Consider the following 19,663-nt stretch of genomic DNA (forward strand, 5'->3'; position numbering starts at 1 on the left):
ACTATTGGCGATCGGGGGAGGTAGAGGGACGGTCCGTCACGGCTTCGGTCGTGCTAATTTTGGCTGCCCGGGCGTAGCGCGGTTTAGCTGCGTCTCCTCACCCCGGCGGCCATCTTGGATCTCCGCTTTTTTTTTTAAAGTGTGATTTGCCATCCTGTATATTCATGTTTCAGAAAATGTAAGTGTAAGACATATTTTACATTTGGTACCGAAGCCTTTTCATTTACTCATATGTGGGATATGCAAACCATCTTCAAATTTGCAGAGATTTGTGAATTCGTCACTGATATTGTACCAATATCACACAAAAGCCATATGTTAGACTCCCTATAGCGTTAGTGCTTCCCATAAAAAACACAACTATTCTAATTTATGTGCTTCAGTCCTGATGAAATTTACTTTGACATCAACATTAGAATGTAGCTTGCTTGGCTGTGGGATGATTTGGAGGTTTACAATGATTTCAGAGGACCTTACTAACAGAGCAATTGACGAAGAACTGTCCTTGTTCCATCTGTTCTACATTGTGGGCAAGGTTTGTGATCCATGTATCCTATCCAGGGACTGCAATATTATTTCTGAAAGAGGGGTGTGTGTTTGTGTTGTGGAGCTGGTGTATCCTAGTGACCAGTTTAACAAATTTATCAAAGCGCAAAGGTAACCTTGAAGATCATTTCGATACAATCCAACTTATTAATTGTATCGTGGGCTCACATGTATTTCAGTCGAGGTCCAGAGTTGGAAACATGTTGGGACAGCTATAAATCCCACTTTTTTACTTCTGCTTACCCAGATTCTGTCCAACCAGGAGAGCCAGGTGGCGGTGTGATTATAATAGTCCTTATGCACCTACATTAGCAGGAAACGGCAATTTATGAGCGTGATCTATGCATATTTTTCAAAACTTTTAATATCCTCCTTTATCTTCTCTCACCTCTTCTACTGCTCCTCCTTACTTTTTGGTCTACCTGCTTCACATCTTGCCCCCCTCAAATCTATCTATCACTCTGCCATCCATACCCTCTGTCTCCTCTCCCCACGTGACTCCATCTCTGCTTCCCTATACTCCATTGGCTGGCTCCCATTTCACTCTCAATTTAAATTTCATTTTCTCTGCCTAGTCTTCAAATCTCTCCATGATCTTGCTCCCCCTTATCTCTTTCCTTCTCTTTCTACGCTCCCTCTCGTTCCCTTCGCTCCGCTGGCCACTTCCTCCTCACTGTTCCTCCCTCCCCTTGTGTTTGCTTCCGTTTTCGCTCCTTCCAACTCCTGCCCCCCTCCACTGGAACTCCATACCTGTCTCAATCCGCTCTATTCCTACCTTTACCTCTTTACGCACGTCTCTTAAGTCTCTCCTTCTCCATTCCCCGGCATGATACCTCTCCCCTTTTTTTTCTTGCTCCCTTCTCCCACCCTTTCCCTCTTCCTCCCACCTCCTCAACCTAGATCGATTCCACTTCTCTCCCCTTCCGTCTAATTGCTCTACATACTGTTTTGTTGACTTATTCAAGTTTGTAATGCTTCTATTGTTACTGTTATTATTATGTTAATTGTATCCTGTTATATTTGCAGCGCTTTGGTGTAAAGAGCTATATAAGCCTAATAAATACAAACACAAATATTTAATGATGTCCCATTCCATTGCAACAGGAACATGTTCAGAAAGTTTTTCAGAAGCAGGAGGCCATGCAGGAAATGTTTGAGAAGAGACAAGGCAGCCTGAGGAAGCTTGCTGCAAAGCAGACTCGCCCGGTCCAACCAGTGGCGCCAAGACCAGAGGCCTTCACCAAATCACCCTGTCCCTCCCCAGGTCTGTGCTAAGCATGTACTCTCCCCTCATATCCACAAGAATTGAACTACGCTTCATAACTCCTATCATTTGTATCGTATTCACAGGTCTCAGGAGAGGTTCAGAGTACACATCTAGCCCAGAAGACAATGCAATACGGAGAATGAACTATGCAAGAGCAAAGGTACGCCAACCACATGTTGGATGCATTGTATCCACCGTAGATCTTTCCCAACAAACACTGTCTGGTTTCTGCCCCCCACCTCCCTGCACTTGCCCCCTTTTCCCGCTTAAATCATTTTCTTGCTATTTCCTAGCCGACCAGTTCATTGTTTTATGAGTGAGTAGTGTTTAGCAATCCAGTGCAATGAAAAGGAAGCTATGACTAGTGCGCGTCTTTCTAGCACATCACGTCTTAAACCACGCTGCTCCTGAGTATTAACTTTGGTGGTTTTTGCTTTCTTCATTTTAAGCTTTATTTTCAGTAAACACTATTTTTACCCCTGAATACAAATGAAACAGATTGATTGCTTGTTTAGGCCAATCAGTCTTAAACCATCACAGGTTTCAGTAGCCGCAGGCAATTGTGCAGCTGTCATGCCTCTGCGTGAGGTGCAAATATGATCTTTGCACTATAGCGCATTAATGCCTGCATGGGGCATTCAGCCACATGGAGGGCCATTGTAGGATAGCCATTTAGACCCCTACTCTCCAAATTCTGTATTAATGTCATTTAGGAAGGCACTCTGTATTCATTCAGTGACCAGGTTCATGTGTCTTGGATGACCAGTTGATGTTTCCCCTCACAATGTGAGATAAACCCAAAGCATGGCTACCCTCACATGATTTGGTTACCATTTTTGCACCTACTAGTAGCGTAGTTTTCTGTATGTTTCAATTAAGTTACAATCTAGTTCGAATGGATCTGTGGGTCATATTCCATACTGGGGATTAGCCATCCCCACAAACTTACACTGTTGTCTTGTAAGAGGGGTTTGTTTGCAAATTGCCTGCTTTCGAAACCTGCAGAGGTAGGTTGTGAGTCAGTCATAAAACCATTAAGGAACAGGAGTGACGTTGTGAACTATGAAGCTTGTTTGTGGCGGCTGGAATTCCAACCAGTGATCAAGCCTCCCACTCATGGTCCAGCTGGGAGAGTTGGGACTTGTGCTAAGAACGCTGCGTCATGTTTTATTTGCACTGCCTGTTGATACAGATTGGGCCATGCCTTGGAATGCCATGTAGCCTATTTCCTCCCTAACCCTTTATCAATCTGTTTATCATTACAGAGTGATTTGAGTGAGAGCAGTCGCGGGAGAAGTGGATCTGTAATGGACGATGATGAAAATCTTGCAGTATTACGAAGGTGCGCTCCTTTTATCCATTTGATTTTTACATTGCCCTCTAGGCTTTTGGGGACCGCATATATTTTAAAAGTGGGTGATAGCCAAACTGTAGACACCTGCTTAGTTAAAAACGGCCATAAAACATGCACGGTTCATTACTTTCTCAAAATTTCAGTGCAGTTAAAGTAGGAGCACTATCGCCATCCAATTCAAAACTGCGCTTGCTTTATCCTTTTTTGACCATATCTATGTGTGTGATTACTGACACCGCCATCTACAAGTGTTTAGGTATCACTTACGAAATATATTTAGATCGCCTGTGTCTATTCATTTATAAATGTGTTGTAAGCTGCACTAAATTTAGGAAGGAAAACCCCCAATTAATGATTACCCCATATTCTCTACTGCTGGGGGGAGGGAGGATCAGGATATGGCAGTTCTGGAAGCAAAGCAGCGAAATCCGCAAAATTGCATGCACGTATTATCTTTGGATGTTAGCAACCTTGGTTAGTCAACATCTTTGCCAAATTATAAACTCTTCCATGAGTTAGTACCCCATTGTCATTGCTGATACATTGGTTAGTGTTAACAATCCTTGTGTATAGTTAGTTATAAGTTACATCTACAGTGGATCACTGCTCATGTCATAAATGATCCTTGAAGGTTTTCACGTAGGGCGTTGGATAAGGTTAAATCCTGCAAGTGTGTCAATTTTGGTGCACAGCTACATACAACTTGAATTGTCCTCAGTTCAAACTCCAGTGCGTGGTGCTATGTTGCCAATGTTGTTGCTCTCACATGTCCCCTTCAGGGTCGGAATCGGCCAAACAATTTACTCGGGCATCAAAGGAAAAGTGGGTCACAGTTGAAAATGGCTATTCATTCCTTTTGTTACACTGTTTGAATAGTGCCCAAGGGGATGATTTTTGATAACATTTGATGCAAATTGTGAATTTAAATTTTTTTAAAGAATATATTTTCAGCAACTCTGGTCAGAACTACTAGCCACATAGTGAAGTAGCTCATCAAACTGGCCCATATTGGCCAAAAAAGTGACCCACTTTGACCAAAAAAACGGGCCGACATCAGCATTTTGCGTTTTTGGTTCGGTCATGGGTCTGTTGCCCTATAGGCCAGTCCGAACCTGGTTCCCTTCCCATTGAGCCTTTTGACGCTTTGAAACAAAATTCTACTATGCAGTAAAAGTTAAAAAGTGCTGTGGAATGCACTGAAAAAGGGAGAAATAATGGTAGCACCGCTGCTAGCTTGTGTGGGTTTCACTTAGTACGGGAAAAACAGCCATACTCCAAAAAGAAGTAGAAAACACGGTTTCCCTGCACACTCCCCTTAAAGGAATAGTGTGCTCAAAATTATTATTGTCCGAAAAGATGGGCAATAATGAAAAACACGCATTAACCATAATTTTAATGAAAGTTCCTATGTAAACTTTTGAGCAAACGAGGCTCAAAGTGTTTACATGGGAGCATCCATTTTGTCATTTCAAGCAGCCTCCTCAGCTCATGTTAAACCTGGCGGCACCTAAACAAGCAGCAAAAGCCCCTTACTGGGAGCTTTTGTTTCCGGCAGCCGGAGCAGAGCTGCACATGAGCTTGGGAGGATGCCTTCACTTTCATTTTACGTTTTTCGGTGCTCCCCAACCCCCAGGGAAGCAAAGAAAACGTAAAATGAAAGGCAAAAACCTAAGGCACAGCAATTATAAATAGAAAGTTGTTGTATTTGTGATTGCCGTGGTTGGAAAACCACAGCAATCACAAATACAACAACGTTATATTTCTGACTGCGGCGGCTTTCGCGGAGCATTGTTGTATTCTGACCGCACAGGTGTAGGACCAGAGATCAGACCACTGTGTTGCTGCCAGATGTATGCCACCAAACGCCTTTGTTTCTACAAGTAATTGGCTGTTGCAGATCATCACTGTTATAAGCAGGACTCCATAGAGTGTCATCTGGCAAGAACAGTAGGCTGGCTTTGAAAAGTGCTCCGTCGAGATTACCATTTTTGTTGGGAGAGAAAATAAAATTTCGAACTTGCCAATACTGTTGTTCAAGATGGTTTTGCCATTATGTCTGACCTTCATTCCTGTTGTCTGTGGAGGTCATTTTCTAAGATTGGAACCTTTGGAGCAGACCTTACAGCTAGAAATCTTTTTCCTTGTCCAGGCTTAAATTGGTGAAGTTTTAATAGATGTCAAGTTTGCCGCCTATCTGTTGGTGGCCAGTGGATTGGACTGCTTGAGCAGCCTCCAAAGTTGTGGACTAGAACAGCAGTAAGATGGTTCCCCTTGGCTTGGGTCATTGGTTGCTTTCCTCTTGAATGTATGATGTAAGTGCTGACTCTATTGAAAGTTGAAGTTGGTGGTGCATCAGAATTTGCCTACTTTAGGTAAGAAATTAAATAAAGTGAAATCCTATCGTGCCCTGAACGACGGAATAATGCTGTAGAGGTGCAGAATGATGTCTGTTTGATTATCAGTCATCCACCATCTAGCGGAGAAGGACCTCCCTACCTAGTCCATCTTTATCCTAAGAGGAGACCGCAGGCCTGCTTTCTTTGTTTTCAATTTCTTTGTAGCGGGTGTTGCCCTCAACTTTGTAAGACAATGTTGGCACTCTCTGCGTTGGTCAAGGATATGTTGGATGTTTATTCCATGAAAGTACACTTCTACCAACCTTTCTGAAAGAGTGGGTTCGGGTGAAGATGTCGTACTCAATGCAGGGAGGGGTTTGTCTTCCAGCCATACCCAACTGTAAGTAAAGCTGCAATGTCTTTCCTTGCATAGTCAGCGAGTTATGCTATTTTTAAGCCCTGCGCGCGTGGTGTGAGGGCTTTAAAAAGAATCTGTCGCAACCAAAGTGCAGTTCCACATTTAACTGTCAGTTTGAATTAAAGGCAACCACAGCGTCTTAAATGTTGTGCTGTGTTCCAGAGTGATGTTTTATGAACCTAATCTCAATGTATATGAAAGCATGTAGAAGGGGGATGCATAATGCAATGATAATGATAATGTTGGAGGTATCCGCTTTATGGAATGTAGTCACAATAAACCTTTTCTTGAGCAGTGCTAGAGCAGGGGGAATGGCATTGTTCAGGACGGGTTAGTAAAAGGGTCTTGTCTCCAAATTGGCTGGGGCAGGCAGTCAGTGGAGGTGGTAAGGAAGAAAACAAAATGGCTGTGGTCCAAGATCAATATTTTCTTGTTTCAATTAGATGAGCATGGCAGTGAAGCGATCACATTCACTGGTTTAGGTGGTGAAAAAGTGCACCAGCCAAATAATGAATGTCCTCTTCCATTAACATTGTATAGGTCTTATGGTTTAGTGAAGTCTTTATCCCAAAGATTGAATTAAATTAGGTTGGGATTCATGCAACACATTTTCTGGACCATACCATTTCTCCTTCTGCTATCTCTGTGTGAGATGTTTTAAGGTGTTGGTCAAGGAGCCTAAGACACATTTTGTGTTGCATCTTACTCATATGATTTCATCCCAGCAAAGTTTAGTAAACACCTTTCTTAAGTAAGGCTGGATGAACTTCCCCGAAAGTATTGCACACATATTTGGGATTCACAGAGACCATAGTTTAGTCACTATACCTCTTGGTCATTTTTGGGGTGTGAACATACTCCCCATCCCCGCCCCCACCCGCACCCTCACCATTGGACACGTCTCTATTCCCCCTCTGTTCACTATGGCTTCCTTACCCACCGCAACACCCCAAGAAAAAGGAAAAGCAGAGGAAACAGAATAAAGCATAACATTATCATTGCGCTGCAGTAGGTCAGTGAGCATCGTTACAAGGCCCTTTAGGGGTGGCTTCTTAGTGACCTCCGTTGGGGAGCCCTAATATTAACTCCTCTGCGACCTCAAACTTTCCCTGATGAATCTCTGGAAAAGTGTGGCAAGTTTTGTTGAACAAACAAACCCAAATGTTCAGGTGATTCGGTGACAACCGGACATGCTCACCTAGCACTGGTCTTAACTTGTAGCCCCTCTTATCCATTCCCAATGCATCACTTTTTCATGTTTGTTTTTCCCAGGCACCTTAAGTCAGGCCTGATCTCACTGGTTAAAAAAACTGGCTTTGGAGTTTGCATTCTGCATACTTTTCCTAGAACAACCATCCAACTTTTCTCAGTAAAATACTTGAAAATGCAGCGACTGTTCTGTTGCAGGCCAGTGTCAATTGTGTGGACTCCTCAAGCTGTTTATCCATCAGGTTTTTGCAAATGTCACCACACTGATTGCCACATCCATGTAATTAGTGAAAAACACCCAATTACTACGATGAGGTCACTTTGCTCATGGTGCTGGGTCTCTCTCTTATCGTGGATCATGAGGCACATTTGACAGTTTTAGCAACATGATTGGGCATAGGTTGTGTGGTGCTGAAGTGGTTTGATAATTCCTGGATGTCTGATCACAATTTGTGCAGGTGGGTCCTTCCTGGTGTCCCAGCCAGCCCACTATCCTACTACTTGGAGAGTGCCTCAGGGGGTAATTCCCCCTCATCCACTCTATAAGAAAATTCAATTCAACACTACAGCTAAGTCAATGCCTAGCCTGGGATACTGAATGGAAACCCTTATTGATATATCTTTATGTCCAGTTCATGAGTTCTGGATGACTACCCCTATATAACACCCCTCTCTTAGAATCTCCCTGACCCCACTGAGCCAAGAAGTAGTTCTGTTTTGCAAGTTTAAAAGGTTTATTCGAGAAATAAGACAAAATATAGATACCACGCTTTTATAATAAATTAATAATCGATATCGCCCTTATAAATATGTTAATCAACAATGGGTAATCTGACACTAGCACACTTCTTTATAATCAATGAGGAGTTAGTATAGGATGGATCAAGTAGCAAAAATACTTTTATGATTTCAAGGGAAAAGCAATGAGGAATAAAATGCAGTACAGAAATACTTGAGATGATTTTAGCAAAAGATAATATAATCACTTTTTCTCTGGCAATTCACCCCCCCCCCTATGCAATGTAAGACATGAAAGTGGATGGAAAGAGGAGCACACAGTTCTCAGGAATGCAATCAAATACAATACGAAATTCAGTTCCCCCCCCAGCAAGCTTAGAGAAAACCGGTCTGAGCTTTAAAACACAGGTCCAAGTGCTTTGAATGTGGTGGCAATGAAGTGAGAAATATGCTGAAAATGCTTTTAATTCCCTTTAGGAAGTTCAGGGTGAGTGAGAGATACTTGGGATGAGTTCAGGCTCACTTTAGCAATGATTCAGAGATGGTGATTAAGAGGCAAACAAATTTTTAGCAAGGAAAGAAATGACTGCTGATGGTTACACGTGGCTGGATTTTTAACCAAATCGCAAATCTCTGGTTATGCTCACAGCGGTCTGGGTCACTCTGGATCTCTGGTCTGGTCTGTCCGGATACAGCGGTCTCTGCACGGCTCCTGGATCTCTGCACTGGTCCTGGCAAAAGTTCTTGGCAAGGGATTCAAGCAGCTCGCCCGGCTGTGAGTAGCTTGCAATGATTTGAGGCCTGCTGCAGAGAACTCAGCTTGTGGTTTTAGGCCTCTGATTTTGTTCTAAAGTATAAGTTCTAGGTTCTGGAGTATGTAGCTGGAGTCAGTCTGGAACTGGTCCGCAGCAACTGGATTTGAATGTCTCTACCTGTCCCAGCAGTCTCTTTTTATGTGTTTTGAAAATGGGTGTGTGCCTGGGCCTAGCTAAGCCTGCCCCTCTCTACTTGTCATTGGCCCAATTCTCCCCTCTCCCATGATTGGGGGAAGGAAATGTGAGTCAGAGTGATGCTGGAGGTTTTATGGTCAGATTAACCTCCCCATGTCAGTTTGCCCACAAATCTATATTTGATTCAAATACATCCTTCCCAGATATACAATTTGTTGAAATTACATGTGCACATTATATATTCCTTATGGTCCATGCTTGTCCGCCTCTGATCTTCCTGGGGGCTTGCATTCAAAAATGTCAACATTTTGCGCTTTTTAACTGGTTTTGTAATATCGGACATTTACCCAAATTTATACACATGTGCGCAAGGAGTATGGACATTAATTGATGAAGTGTCAGATTTTTAACATGCAGACATTTGGAGTGAGACCCTATTTTCCGCTAGCAACCCCCCAGAATACACCACAGGGTCCTAACGCATCTCAAAATGTTCACAGAAAAATCACAAAAATAATGATATTACTTATATAATTCTGACAAGTCCGCACTTTGAGTTATCTATCTTTTTAAAATTATGCCCTGGTCAAAAAGGGGTGTGGCTTCCCACATCACAGGGTGAAATAACAGGTTTATCCACTTCCCCCAAGCTCAGCTGCTAGCAGAGGCACTGCCCCTCCCAGTTTCCCCTAAGAGGAAGCCACTTTACGGCCCCCCAATATAACATTTGCCTGAGTCCAGGACAGGCCTTTGTTCAACTCCCTGTAGTCCCCAGCTGCTCCACCCCTAATCTAATCAACAGGGCCATATGACCTCAGGATGCTGCCAGGCCTGGCAGCCAGGCCTGGGAACACAGCTGTTGATCCAGTATCAACTCCTGTCGGGGGTAGTTGTCAGGCAGAATTCAGTTTCATTAAGCCAGGTTTCAGCTAAATGTCACTTTTTGTTCCCAGTTTTCTACATTCAAATCAAACTGATAATGTTTACATATACATTAAATAATTACTTCCTTCAAGTCATTTCACGATATAGTTTTACATTGTATCCACCTCTTAGCAAGTCTTTCCTTGGTCTGGTTTTGTTTCATTTGTTCAGTTTTACACAAAAGTCTGGTGGTTTTAAAACGCCGGCTTTCTGATGGTGGTGAGTACTGGTAATGCAACCATTTCTGGGATTAAGAAAATGAATTCCCCACAAGAAGGTTGTATCTTTGGAGTGGTCTCGTGCCAACTGCGCAGTTCTCCTATTCTAGCGTGAATGTGGGCGGCGACAGCTCATCCCCACATCTACCCAGTCTATTGATTCAACATGGGTCAAAACCCATGACAACTCTTTTCAATCGTGATGCGGAATCTTTCAGAGGTAGAGTGGCCAAACACGAGATTTCCATCAATATGTGGATGATACCCAATTAAATCTTTGAGTGGCCTGAGGAGGATGTGAGGTAATCATACCTTGCTAGTCGCCACCAGTTTGTACAAATGGATTCCTCCAGAACACCAACTCTACCCATCACCAGTGGCATCCCGCAAGGAACCATCCTCTCCCCTGTGATCTTCAATCTTTACATGGAACCAGTAGGAACCCTCCTCACTTGGCACAGCATCCACCAATACTCAGATAACGCGCAGCTCTACATCAAGATATCCTCCATCGAAGATATCCCCAGACTCGAGGACTCTCATATTGATCCAGTCGTGGATGTCAGATGCTTACCTGAAACTGAACTCCTCCAAGACAGAATTCATACTGCTGCTCATCAACACTGAACACCCTGACATCCAGACCTGGTTCTCTGTTATGGAACTTGAGGGTTTAACATCCTAGATCGCCACCTGCGCCACGTCCCTTGGGTTCGACATTTGACCGATACCTCTCCTTCAAACAGCACATAGCAAGAAAGAGACAAGCGGCTTGGTATCAACTTTTTCGTATATGAAAAATCAAGCCCTTCATCCCAGAAAACCACGTCCGATCTACTGTCCAACCCTTGATCCTTTCCCACCTGGATGGCAGCAGTGCGATTTTGGAAGGCCTTCCATTGTTTACCCTTGCACCCCTGAGGTGTGTCCTGCATGCTGAAGCACGTCTCATCAGACCTTTGCAAATTTGACTACATCACATCACCCTCACCCTCATGGTTCACTGGCTCCCGATGCAAGGTTGTATCATCTTCAAATCCTGCTGCATCATTGTCAGTTGTAGCCTTGAACGTTGCCCACGTAGTGTAGATGAAGAATTCTACTCTACAATTTTACCCTGGGTATGGAACTGAAACCGATACCAAGGGATCTATTCTGTGGAACAATTGACCCAAAACGCGATGCAGCAGACCGCCTAAACCGGGAAAAAAATGGATTAACCACAATTTTATCTTCACTGATACTAGATAGTGTAGAAACTCAAAAAACGCCCACCTAAACCGATTCCACTAACAGCATTGATGTAATACCAGCGAGAGAGAAAGAGGCAACTGTGGTAGATGAGTTCAGGAGTATCTAATGATAGATTAAGTATAATTTCAAGATAGATTCCAAAAGAAAGGAGACAAGAGCATTATCAGACAAACCTTACTGTGTGTAGATAGGATGGGTTTCCTATGAAGTAGCAGTAGAGTAGATATGATGTGCGGGAAGCCTCCGAAGCACTTGAAAGGTGTCAGGACTATTCCCGCCGGAACGCGTACGCCTAAAGGCAGGAAGTCCTTCGGTAATACCCGACGAAACGAGGACGCTCCTAATTGTAGCCCACAGAGCACATAGGAAGTCTCTAGTCCATCCCGGGCTAGAAGTAGGAGAATGGCTTCCGGGCTACCACGTAAGCTTTCTTCATGAAAGGCGTGTTCTTGCAGCTTGGAATAAGGTAAGGGTCCAGGTCAGACAGTTCAGTAATCCTAGTCGGCAACGTGGCGGGCATATATCAATCCAGGGAAAAAGCAATCGGAGTCCGAATAGAGTTCCGGGTTCCAAAACCAGTGTTCTATAGACAACCAGGGGTGAACAAAGGAGTCCGTAGAACGGTCCAAGTCGGCAACAGGAGAGCAGTTAAAGGGAAATAAGGGCAAGCAGTTGTGGAAGCAAAAAGGGGATTTAGGGACAGCAAAGATCAAGGAGTAAGGAGGAAGTTCACAGCGACTCAACAGCAGGCAAGGAAAGACCAAACGAAATCCAGTAAGCAGGCTAGGAGTCAGATAACTATGGAAATGCACTGACAAGCGTACGGTGTCATGATTTTTATTGTTTGACCTAATTGCCATGGCAACCTCCACTGCGAATAGACAGGCATACGTTTTCTGTTTGCTGTAACGTGAAAGCAGCGAAAAGCATTACGAGGTGAGATGTGTCTGAAACGGGTAGAATAATACCGTAGACTTGATTGTGTGTTTGATTTAGGAACAAAGGGAGCGTTTACCATAAACGGATGTGAACGAGGGCAGGAAGGACCCTCTGGATTCCTGACAATCATCTACAAGACTGTCGACGAGAAAAATGGTGAAGATTTAGCCTAGGAATGCTCCCGTCCCCTGCACACTGTCAATTGTTGGATAGAATGCAATTATTTTAGTAATTTTTGATATATTCGATCAATTAGTTATATATTCTGTTTATGAAATCATTTAAACAGACAAGTTTTATGAGAAGAAAAGGATTGTATTTCAAATCGTAGAAAAACTGAATTTACATATACATCAACAATCCAGCATTAGTGTTTATAAAAGCAAGAAGAAAGTCAGTTGTCAAAGGCGATGCATTTCGAGGAGAATTCACCTCCTTCAATGGCCAAAACGGACTATTTGAGGAAAGATAATTTACAGTATTACAATCCAGTTATAACAGAATATGCAATAGATGCAACCTGTTGATCGTCAAATTACATAATTTATAAGCTTTACAATTCATGCATTATTTTCAACATTAGTCCATTAATCTAGAAGTTTATTCTTTGCAAATCTTCATTCCATGATGTAACTAGCAAGTAACAAAATTTTTTCTTTTTATGGTTGGTTAATACCATCTAACTGATTCCCGCCATTATAGCAATAGGTTCAAGCCACTTAGGTGAACATCCAATAGAGGCACTGAATATTAAAAAGATCATGAGATAATTGAAGGGAGGGATAGACTCATAAATATGATGCTTACTGGTGTGACTAGCAAGTATCTAAGTTTCTATTTTATGATTATGTAATAACATCTAACTGATTCCCGCCACTGTTGTAATTGGCACAATTCACTTGAGAAAAAAAATTCAATTAAGGCACTGTATAGTCAAAAAGATCACGAGAAGACAATTCGAAAGAGGGATGAACTCATTTGGATGATTCTAACTTGAACAAGAATGGCTGAAGAGTAAAATGGTATCAACATACCTACTATAGTGAGGTAGGAGAAATAGGATTCGAAAGAGGAATGTGGGCGGGCCAGGAATGGCTGCAGTAACATTTCTTCATGCTGTTCAGCACCAGAGAGTTCACAAGGTGCAGGAGAAGGCCTGCCTAGAGAAAATATAGGCGTATGAATAGGATAAATTATTTAAATTCAGATTGTGGGTGAGATGCCTGAATAAGATTAACTATCTTCATTAAAGTTTTAGGTAAAGTGCAACAAGCACTAATGATGCGGCTGGTCTCTAGAATAAGCTTTTATCTCACGTAGTGATCCAAATTAGCATTACAAAATGCATAAAAGTATGGCAGCGTGCATAATATCCCTTAGGTCCCAGTGTGCGTGCTCGGCTGAGCTGTAAGAAGAAATAAACAGAAAAAGAATTTGTGAAAAACAGAGATGTTGAATCAAGCATAGGGCGAGACTGTTCCACTAGCAGTGATGGACCAAACATGCATACCTTATGTAAATGTCAGCCTTGTGCGTAAAGACAATAGTTGCGTTCTCTATCATCAACTTCAGAATTTCAATAACACTTGTCTAGCATGCGTACGTCCTTCAGTCCACTCGGCACTATAATTGAAGAGTTCAGGGTATGTGTCAAAAAATAACACTTTGTAGGGACGCCCTAATCGACCAGCATTAGTCAGTTTAAACACGTACCTGATTCAAGTCACCCTGAAGTTCCCATGATACCTCACTGAGAAATGCAGCATCTTCAGAGGCCTATGATACACGTAGAAGTAAGTACGTGTGCAGACTTGAACTCGGCCAGTGCAAGAATTAAATAACCAGAAGAGAGACCTTCTCCGTCTACACCCAAAGACTCTGGAACCACATCCCCATAAACATCAGACTCGCCTCGCTTCTACAGTTTGTGAAGGAGCTCAATGCCCCCCTCTTAAGTAAATGGCTCCTCCCTAACACCTAGCTCCACACCCCCACCCTACTTGTGACTGGGTGATCTGATCCCCACTATTTTGTCCCTTTGTTGCTTGTCGATCCCTTGCTACCAAACTGGCCGCCCTCCCCCTCCTTTGTGAGCTCCCCACTCCATTGTTTCTCTGTTTCCTTCACCGTTGTCTCTCCGTTATGATTGAAAAGCAATTTGTTGCTTTCGAAAGCGAGGTCCATGCTCATTAAATACCCTAATAAAACTAATGGGTCAGGGCTGAAGAGGCCCCAGTTTTACACTGAACACAAAAAAGGTTGATTTCTTTAGTTATTTTCATCCAGCTGAGTGATCATGTTGATGCTTCATATCCGTGTCCAGCACTCTTACTCATCCCTTCCGGACCTGCCAGCATATTGGGGTTTCTTCTGGATACCACACGCTTTTATGACCCTCATTATGCGGGAGAGAGACAAAATGAGCTCATAATAGATTGTTTCTTTTAAATGTGGAGTGACATCTGTGGCTGAGTAGTATTACAAGCGCCGGGGCTTTGTTACTTTGCCTCAACATGTTCTATTTCTAGTCTATAGGTATGTTTCTTCATGCTCTGCCATGATTACTCTGTCTGGGAGTCTGCTCCTCCACCTATTGGCTCCTTCAATATCGCCAGTGCCCAGTTTTTCTCTCCAGGTCCTTCACAATTCTCTGTTCTTCTCTGGTTCACATATTTGCAGATTTCTCAGCACTTTGCTCCTGCTCTATGCTGCCTTAATCTTCCAAAAGTCTATTTGTAGCTCTAGACATCTTTCAGACTTGGCAGTGCCCCCTCTGACTCTTGGTGCTTTATAAAACTTGGCAATGCCCCTCTCACGTTTATAGATGTCTTTCAGAATTCTCAGTGCCCATTTCAGGAACTTTTTAAAACTTCAGCCGATTCTCTCAACATTAGCCTCTTCACGTAGTAGCCTGGCACTGGGGGTCGGTGACTGTCTCTATCAGCTTCTCGGTACTGCAACTCGATGCTTCCTCTTACTGCTCCAGAAGATGACTGCCACTCCAATCCTTTTCTTTGTATATGCCTCCTCCTGAGCTGTGATTGGTAGGGAGCTTCCCTCCCCTTTTGCTCAATTTCATTGGCTCCCAATTTATCTTGCTGCCTGCTCTTATCAATGACTGAAGGAAGACAGGTGATCTAAACCCAGGCTGCCATCTTGAATTTTTTCAATTGCTGTTCGGTGCATCTACCACATAGAGCTGTTATAGTGTTGGTGATATGTTTGTGAAACATCCATCTTCATGTAACTCATAGTTGTATCTTATGTGGTAATGGGCACTTTGTCACAAAGATGTTTATTTATTTTTTTATTTTATTTTTACGCCTGGATAGCGACAGTGCACTTGTTCCCGGGGCTTCTGGTGTGACTTACATCCTATAAGGTCCACTTCCAACGGACCTTATTATAGTATGAGCTGGACTCATGCTTTTCTATGATTTATGTCATAAAACAACCTGACATAATCAATAAGAATTGAAAGTGACCTTAGGTATAGGTCTGTTTTACTGTGTCTATATGTATGTAAGGACCTTATTGGGTAGGATCCTTAGGTGTGTGATATCAGCAAGAGGTGTAAGATCTTTATAGGTGCTAGTATTACGTTGTTTAAATAAATTTTAATAATATACAACGTGCTGCATAGAAAGCCCTAAAAAAATCTAATACCGGGCATTATCTAATGTAAAATGCCCCATTTGTTCCAATTTGGTCTTATTAATTATTGTTGTTACTAAAACACTAAGTCTGATTTTTAATAAATGAGTTTTGTCTTTGTAAGAAGCGGTATTAGTTCCTTTTGTTTTCTCCTCTAGACTGGGGGTCCCATATCTCTCTGCAGAGTGACGGCCCCCCAGTGAGTGTTGTTTAAAAGTATATGATGTACTGAGTATACACATGTAATAGGTACAACATAAATTCTTCTCCACAGACCGTGATTAAGTGCTAACATGTATTATGAATACACGGTAGGAATGCAAGTTTGACCTTTTAGAGGTCATCAAATACAGAATACCCTTTGTGTTTCACCACTTCCAACGCTGCCACCTATCTGATAGTGGTAGCTCAAAAATACTATTCTGTCCCTCCTGCCCTGGCTTACCTCCACTTGCACTGCTTTTGATGCAAGACAACTAGTTAAACTGGTTTCTGTACATTTCAGAGTAGCAGCATTTAACTAGCCCATGTATCTGGCTTCTAAGCTGCATATTTTAGGCGTGGCTTGTGCCTTGCGTAACAAATTGCATGTTTCTGATAATCTACAGGGTAAAATAGATAAGACCCAAAACAAGCCTTTTCTATTTCCTCATCACAAAATGAATACAAACCTGTGGTAACATTGGGGTTGGCGCCATCATTAATGCTGTTGCATCGCAGAGTAAGAGCTTCCCTATTTTTCAAAGTACGTACCTGAACATTTTATTGGTCTCCTAGACATTGGATTTATTTATTTTTGTTTTTTTTAGAACATGCCTAATACCGTAGTGAGTTTGTTTTCTAAGCGAGGATCTGGGATTCGAACCGCTGTTGCTCTGCGTTGTCTTGCTTCCTACACCAGCATGTTGCCCCTGTGATATCCTCTGTTCACTTGATGTAAACCAAGAGTGGCTTGAATTTCTATTGAGTGCTGGGGCTATTTTATTTATTTTTCTTTGTCATATTAGCTTTAGGTTGGCCTAGCACTGGTTCGACCCATCTCTGGGACTGATGCCGGTTGTGATAATGTCTTGGACCGTTCTCTTTTCCCTCTCGAGCAAAATCTGCACTTAATGTTTTAATTAAACACTGTATGACTAAATGTAAGTTTTTTTGCTGTTTATTAATCGAAATACACAATATGTACTGCATATTTGTGTCAACTTTGCAAAGTCTTTCATTTTATATAAAGTGAAAAAAGTTAACATTTCAATACTGCTAATAAAGTGCAATGGCCCATCTAAGCTCTGATAGGTACGACGCAATTTCATCGCCTGCAGTTTTTTCGCTGGGGTTTTTGCTGCGGATTTCTTTCTAAAAAAAAAGATCGAATTTTTTTTTGGGGGGGTTAAAAAATTATATAGATTGGGTGTGGGTGTACGGGGATATAAAAATAAAGGGTTTTGAGTGGGTTTGGGAGGGCAACCCCCCCCGAACCCCCCAAAACGCTCTGATGTATACAGTAATAATCTGAGGCATGAATTATCTTCAGTGTGTGGTTATTCATGCTCAATGCTTATACCCTTGCAGTAGAATGGGGTTATCTTGCTGTTTTGAAGTTATTCCTGAAGTAAAATAAATAGAAGATGCTTGCATGAAACATTCCGGCATGTGCTGTTATGTATTGCCTACTTTCGGATAAGCCTTGCTTTCTTGTGTTTTTCCAGCCATGTCATGAAGGAGCTCATTGAAACTGAGCGTGTGTATGTAGAAGAACTTCTTTGTGTGCTTGAGGTAACCACCCATTTCCTTTATTATTGTTTTACTGTTTGAGAGATGCAGCAATTATCCTACGTTACTGTAAATGTTCACAAAACCCAGTGGTAAATTGCAAAAGGACTTCCTTTTAAAGAAAACTAAATAAAATTGGCAAAGGAGGTGTTTTTCTTTTTTTTTTTTTCTTTAGAGTGTGGGGTGTGCTTGAGTGGTAGCCATTGACTGAATCAAATTCAGTAAAGTGATGAGCACAAGCATACTCCTTTTTGCATAGACAGAGGCGTTGCTAAGAGATAGCTAAGGGGGCTATACCCCGGGTCTTTTGGTTGTAGCCCCAGATAGAAGCTCAGGGGCTACAACCAAAAGGCTAGCTTTACCCTGATTTGCGACATTAGCGTAGCCCCGGATCTTTTCCAGACCTAGCAACACCCTGTGCACAGACATGCATAACAGCCCAGAAGTTAAGGGGTTAACGCAATGGAGGGCTAGCATAGGTTCTAAATCTCTTAACGTGGGTGTTGAAAAAATAACCAACATAGCAAAGATTTGGGAATCTGATTGTAGTGCGGCTCTGAAGCTGTGAAGAACTGCGAGGACCACATTATCTACGGTGTACGTTGTGTGGGGGTGTATTTTTATTTTGTGTGCACAACTGTGCTCCATCCCAAACCCAGGCAGCTCAGTCACAGCAACTATTGTGGTGTTCAAGGACAACCTTTCAACTTTTGAGATCCAATTTGCTTGATCATCTCCAAAGGGGCTGCCAAGTGAACATCGCACATACCCACCATCTCAACAATGCTTAACTACAATTCACAAATGGGCAATTACTAACCCTACTGTATATTTTCCTACATGGGACGTCAGTGGTATAACCCGCACCAGGTATTAAGTGTATTTGTTAGGTGCAACTAAGACCCGTGTGTATCTTGGTGCTGAAAATCCAAAGTCAACCAGAAAATGCCACCACAAGACGAGAAGGAGAGCAAAAAATCCCTCAAGAAAGCTAGACAATTGGGAGCGTCTTTTGTTTTTTCCTGAAGCACAAAGGACAAATGGTCAGAGATGGCCCGCAAAGAAAAGCGAAGAGTTCCAGAGAACTGCAGCCATCACAGAAAAAGCCCAGCCCCCAACAGTACCCAATCCCCTGTCATCTGTTAAAGAGGAATGGAAATGTATTTTTAAAAAGTGATGAAAACATAGTGAGGATGAAAGCCACTTCATATCCAGTCAAGACCAGATCTGGCTGGATATCCGAAAGGTGTCTTGATTGCTGTCAGAGAGCGCTCTGGAGAGTTTGAAAGTGGTGACCCCCAGTGATTGGGTTTTCAAAAAGTTTGAAAGGATGCTCCCCTGTGAGTGGAAGCAGATTGTGATCACCACTCCTAAATTCTCCTTTGTAAGCAGAGTCTGCATCCTCATCTTGTTGAAGTCGAAACACAAACATTGGAAAGGACCATCTGTGAGAATGCCCATGTAATGAGAAGAAGCTGAACTGAAAAGGATTGTCAAGAAGCTCTAATGTTGCATCTTGCCCAGACCCACTTACCAGGGAAACACCAGACTTCTCAGCGGCCAGTGAGAACTGAATTACCAGTGCCCCCCTTCCCTAACCCAGCTGGCACAGTCAGATTGGAAGCCTTAAGGATCCTCTGTTTATAGTTAAATCTTGCTGCTCATTGCTGTGTCGACCCAACATGAATAGGCATGTGAAGCAGGCAACCTAAGCACTGGTAACAAACAGCAGCAGCTAAGCCAAACAGCAAATCAAAACTCTACAAGTATCGTCATGACTGTGCCGAGTCCATGACTTACCTTTGCTGCAGATGCAGGACGCAGACTGCCCCTTCCGAGTTCTAGAATTCTATTGGCAGCCTATCCAAGTTTCAGCCATTCATGTACTTAAGAGTTTAACCACCCTCAGTAGGTCTTCAATTCTCCCGTTTGCTCTCCGAGCCTTGCCATCACTACCAGAACCAACACTACTGTTGACCTTTGACTTTGCTAAATCCCAAGTTGCCAGAGCCCCCATGGCTGGGGCCAACCATACTAACCTGACCGTGACTGCATTACAATGGAATTGGGCCTTGTTTTAGGCTAT

At 42.7% G+C, this 19,663-nt stretch overlaps 1 protein-coding gene across 13 annotated transcripts in view; it reads left to right on the forward strand.

Moving 5' to 3' along the window:
* Positions 1–19,663, forward strand: part of MCF2L (MCF.2 cell line derived transforming sequence like) — an 892,749-nt gene that overhangs the window by 696,023 nt on the left and 177,063 nt on the right. For all 13 annotated transcript variants that reach the window (XM_069637167.1, XM_069637165.1, XM_069637161.1 and 10 more), the window contains 4 exons: positions 1,651–1,810; positions 1,897–1,973; positions 3,079–3,155; positions 17,514–17,580. In XM_069637167.1, the coding sequence (XP_069493268.1) occupies positions 1,651–1,810; positions 1,897–1,973; positions 3,079–3,155; positions 17,514–17,580 (381 nt within the window). The remainder of the gene's footprint in view (positions 1–1,650; positions 1,811–1,896; positions 1,974–3,078; positions 3,156–17,513; positions 17,581–19,663) is intronic.

This window comes from Ambystoma mexicanum, chromosome 7p (assembly GCF_040938575.1).
Source record: "Ambystoma mexicanum isolate Mex_15411 chromosome 7p, UKY_AmexF1_1, whole genome shotgun sequence".
NCBI lineage: Eukaryota > Metazoa > Chordata > Amphibia > Caudata > Ambystomatidae > Ambystoma > Ambystoma mexicanum.